Consider the following 4,185-nt stretch of genomic DNA (forward strand, 5'->3'; position numbering starts at 1 on the left):
GGTGAACTCCAGGCAGCTATAGGGGTCTAGGTTCTAGATTGGATGACAACACAAATTACAAAAATGTGAATATGAAGGATATGTCTGTTTCATTTGTAGAATTTCCCTTTTAGTGTGTGAAGGTTTTAAAAAGATGATTCATTTTCTTTTGTCAGACATTCCGAATGGGGACTTTGTGTGGTAAGAACTTCTCTGTGTCCAAAGCAAATGGCAGCTGGTCATGCTTCTATTGGCTTAATCCTCCACACGGCCTTCCTTAATGGCTCCTTCTGACCCATGTATTAAAGACACAATGTTCAGGGGTAATCTTTAAATTCTTTTACATTTACAGTTTGTACCCCTGAATACAAGCTTGTCTAGACGTGCAATTAACCATGGAAAGGTTGTTTGCTAATTATATTGTGGCGTGCCGGGGAGTTACCTAGCATGAATCTGGTGTTATGTTGTGCTGTTAGCAGTCAGGTTGTTCATCCCTGTGTAATTGTAACGCCAGCGCTGAGCCCTGCTCCTGCCACGCCCCCTCCTAATTCAACACACCTGCCGCAATCACCTTTCCAATCCCCTTAATTGTCTGCACATGTCAGTATCTCCATTTAAACTCCTCACTCCCTGCCTGGCCTCTTCTAAACTAGGACCAGCCACCAGAGTTTCTCTCCGTTTTGTGCCATGCCCTTGCGCTCTACTCAATTCATTCCAAGTCTCCCTGTAGCGCGAATATATCTCCGAGCCCCTGTGTTCCAGCTTTCCTGTGTTTGCAACCTGTTCCCAAGGATTACTCAAGCAATCTCGCTAAATTCTGTGATTTCTGTCTCCAGGACTTCCGAGATTCTCTTTTTTTGTTCCGCGACCATGCGCACTGCGTCACTGAAAAGTTTCTTGTTAATTCGTGGTTCTCCATAGTTTGATCTCGGTGTATCTTGGTTTTTCGTAAAAACTTCTGTGTCTTGTTTTCATTGATAAGTACTACTTCTGAGCGTCTACTGCGTCATTAGTGTTTTGTTTCTCACTGTTTGTTTCCCGTCTTCTCCATTCTCTGGCTGACTCTCAATAAAATCTGCCTTGCCTCCACCTCTGCGTCCTGACGTCAGTCACCGTAATATGTCTGATGTTAGTGTGTGTAACTTCATTTCATGCTTATGCCGTGTTATGCCCTATTTTAGTTTAACATTATCTGTTCACTGTCAGTGTGAGTGCCATGTAATACCTGGCCTCCCAGGGTCCTATTAATGACAGATCATATCTGTATGTGTTTTGAGAACATAGTCAGAACTTAAAACCAATTTAAAGAAGCACTGGCATATTCTCTGATTCCCTATTAGTATTTTCTAGTAGTTTGTGGATCATCTAGTTAATTTAGACTTAATTCCCCTTAAACTTTCCAAACAGATATTGGCTCCTCGTCACCCCAGTAACTATAGTTGCAATGCATGTGCTCAGTGCAATAGTACAGATATGACTTTAAACTTGTATGATCGGCTAAAATATCCATATAAAAGAAGTAAACACATGTACGACCAAAGGTGTTGTTTATCCTGTTACATGTCCTTGTGATGAGGTATACACCGGTAAAACTTGACATCAATTACAAAAACATATAGCTGAACTGTATTGGGATTGAAAAGGTAGAAATGCCTAGATGGGGCTACTGCTACAACCTTAGATGCGCTACTTTACCATGTGGGCTACCTTCATAAACCAACGGGCTTTACAGAAGCTTATGTTAACGGTCTTTAGCTAATAGCCTATTCACCACAACTCAATTACAAACATTGAAGTTAGCTGATATGATAAGAGAGTAAATTACACATATGATTACATATTTGCAGTCTACTTTACTTGAATATTGTACAATGGCATTAGTATATCTTCTCTGAGCTTCTGGGACTGCAACAGGTGAAAGGCTTTCTCTGAGGTTCTTCAAAATCAATGCAAATGAATGAGATCATGCTAGTTATCTAGTTAGCCACTCTGATCCAGCCTTGGACTGTTTGAGTGTCTCTTAGCTCGAACTACTGATTAACAGCAGCTGTTCCAAACTAGCAATTGATGATGAATTGAAGAAACCATCTGTGAACCTATAAAAAACTGGGATAAGCTTTCAGACTGTCTGTATGATGTTGATTGTTTTTGAGAGAGTAGAGGGAATGTGTATCAGCAAAGATTATAGTTGTTAGTTTGATTTAAGTGTTTGTTTGTTCCATCAGTGTTGTTGGTCATGTCAGCAGATGTTATCGAAGGATGTCGCCTTCCTGTTCTACGGAAAAATCAGGAGGACGAAGATGAGTGGTCCCTGGCTGAAATACTCAGTGTCAAAGAAAGCTCAGGAAATAAGCTTTTCTATGTCCACTACATTGACTTCAATAAGCGTTTGGATGAATGGGTGCCTCCAAACAGACTGGACATGACCACACTTCAGTCGCCCAAAAAGGAAGCCAAGTCGTCGCCCACAAACGGGCTGCTTGGCTCCGGGACAGTTTCCCCCGAACAAGATGTACGGAGGGGTATGCAGTCCAACATTAAAAGTGTCACCTATCCATTCAAAGAACATAACTTCATCACCCCAAAAAAGAAATCGGGGTCTATGTGCTTGGCGTCACAAGCATCCCCAACAGCTTCAAAGCTTTCGTTTCCAAGAGCCACAGAAGTCGAAGAGGTATCCATGAAACGGACCCCAAAAGCAGCCATTGATCCTAAATCAAATGGCCATGATGACAATCACCTGTCCCTCACAAGCAATGGTGGGATCCATCCAATCATTCCTTCCAAGCGAGGCAGGAAGAGGAAGACCGCCTGCGTGGTGCCTGAGGAGGACTCTCAGGACAGCTCTGATGGAACGCCTCCTGTGCCCCGCACCACCGGCAGCATGGCGCCGGACTGCAGAAACGACGACATCGTCACGCGCATGAAGAACGTAAACTGCATTGAGCTGGGGCGCCACAGGCTCAAGCCCTGGTACTTCTCTCCGTACCCCCAAGAGCTTGCTGCCCTCCCTATACTCTACCTCTGTGAATTCTGCCTCAAATACCTCAAAAGCATCACTTGCCTTCAGAGGCACCTCACAAAGTGCACCCTTCGCAATCCCCCTGGAAATGAGATTTACCGGAAAGGAACGCTGTCCTTCTTTGAGATCGACGGCAGGAAGAACATAACCTACGCCCAGAACCTGTGCTTGCTGGCCAAGTGCTTCCTGGACCACAAGACGCTCTACTACGACACAGATCCATTCCTCTTCTATGTGATGACCGAGTACGATCCCAAAGGCTTTCATACTGTGGGCTACTTTTCTAAGGAGAAGGAGTCCGCAGAAGATTACAACGTGGCATGCATTCTAACATTGCCCCCTTACCAGAGAAGAGGTTATGGAAAATTACTCATTGAGTTTAGCTACGAGCTTTCAAAGTTGGAGAGCAAGGCGGGGACTCCCGAGAAACCCCTTTCCGATCTTGGCCTGCTGTCCTACCGGTCCTACTGGTCTCAGACCATCCTTGAAATCCTGCTCAACCTGCTCAATAGTCTGAACTATGGAGAGAGACCACATATCACCATCCAGGAGGTCAGTGAGATGACCAGTATAAAGAAAGAGGATATCATATCTACGCTGCAGTACCTTAACCTTATCAGTTACTACAAGGGCCAGTATGTCCTCACCCTCTCTGAAGACATTGTGCTGGGTCATGAAAGAGCTATACAGAAACGCCACCTGAGGATTGACCCCTGCTGCCTGCACTTTGCCCCCAAGGACTGGGGCAAGAGGGGTAGGTGGTAAAGCAGGCCACTTAGGAAGTGTCAGCTCTCACTGCATAAGGTATTCTGAAGTACCAAATGGTCCCAAAGAAAATGTCAATTTTGCAATCTTTGAGTTCTTTTTTGATTACTTTTGACAAACTTGCATTCGTTTGCTAAGTATTGTATAATAATAATAATAATGATGCAGTGGAAAAATAAAAAGTGTCATTGCTGGGATTCCCTCTCTGATTCTCGCATTTTGTCACCAATGGTCCTTGTTTTCGCTTGTCTTCATGGTCATTATTAAGAGCATGTGGATGTGGTTGTATGATATGCATGTGTTCTTTAATTCGTGGAGTTGTAAGGGAGGGGAAAACATCTAAACAATTTGTACAGTTGTCCATCGAGGGTCAAAAGTATTGAACTATAAACCACATTCACAAATTCAAAGTTTATTTA

General features: G+C 43.7%; 1 protein-coding gene across 1 annotated transcript; it reads left to right on the forward strand.

The window, feature by feature from the left end:
- Positions 1-2,215: 2,215 nt before the first annotated feature.
- Positions 2,216-3,766, forward strand: LOC308377954 (histone acetyltransferase KAT5-like; the record flags this gene model as incomplete). The annotated part of the gene is made up of 1 exon (XM_080854736.1): positions 2,216-3,766. The coding sequence occupies one exon, from the start codon at positions 2,216-2,218 to the stop codon at positions 3,764-3,766; it is 1,551 nt and encodes a 516-aa protein (XP_080710862.1).
- Positions 3,767-4,185: the final 419 nt, after the last annotated feature.

This window comes from Sprattus sprattus (assembly GCF_963457725.1).
Source record: "Sprattus sprattus genome assembly, chromosome: 17".
In the NCBI taxonomy this organism is placed as follows: domain Eukaryota; kingdom Metazoa; phylum Chordata; class Actinopteri; order Clupeiformes; family Clupeidae; genus Sprattus; species Sprattus sprattus.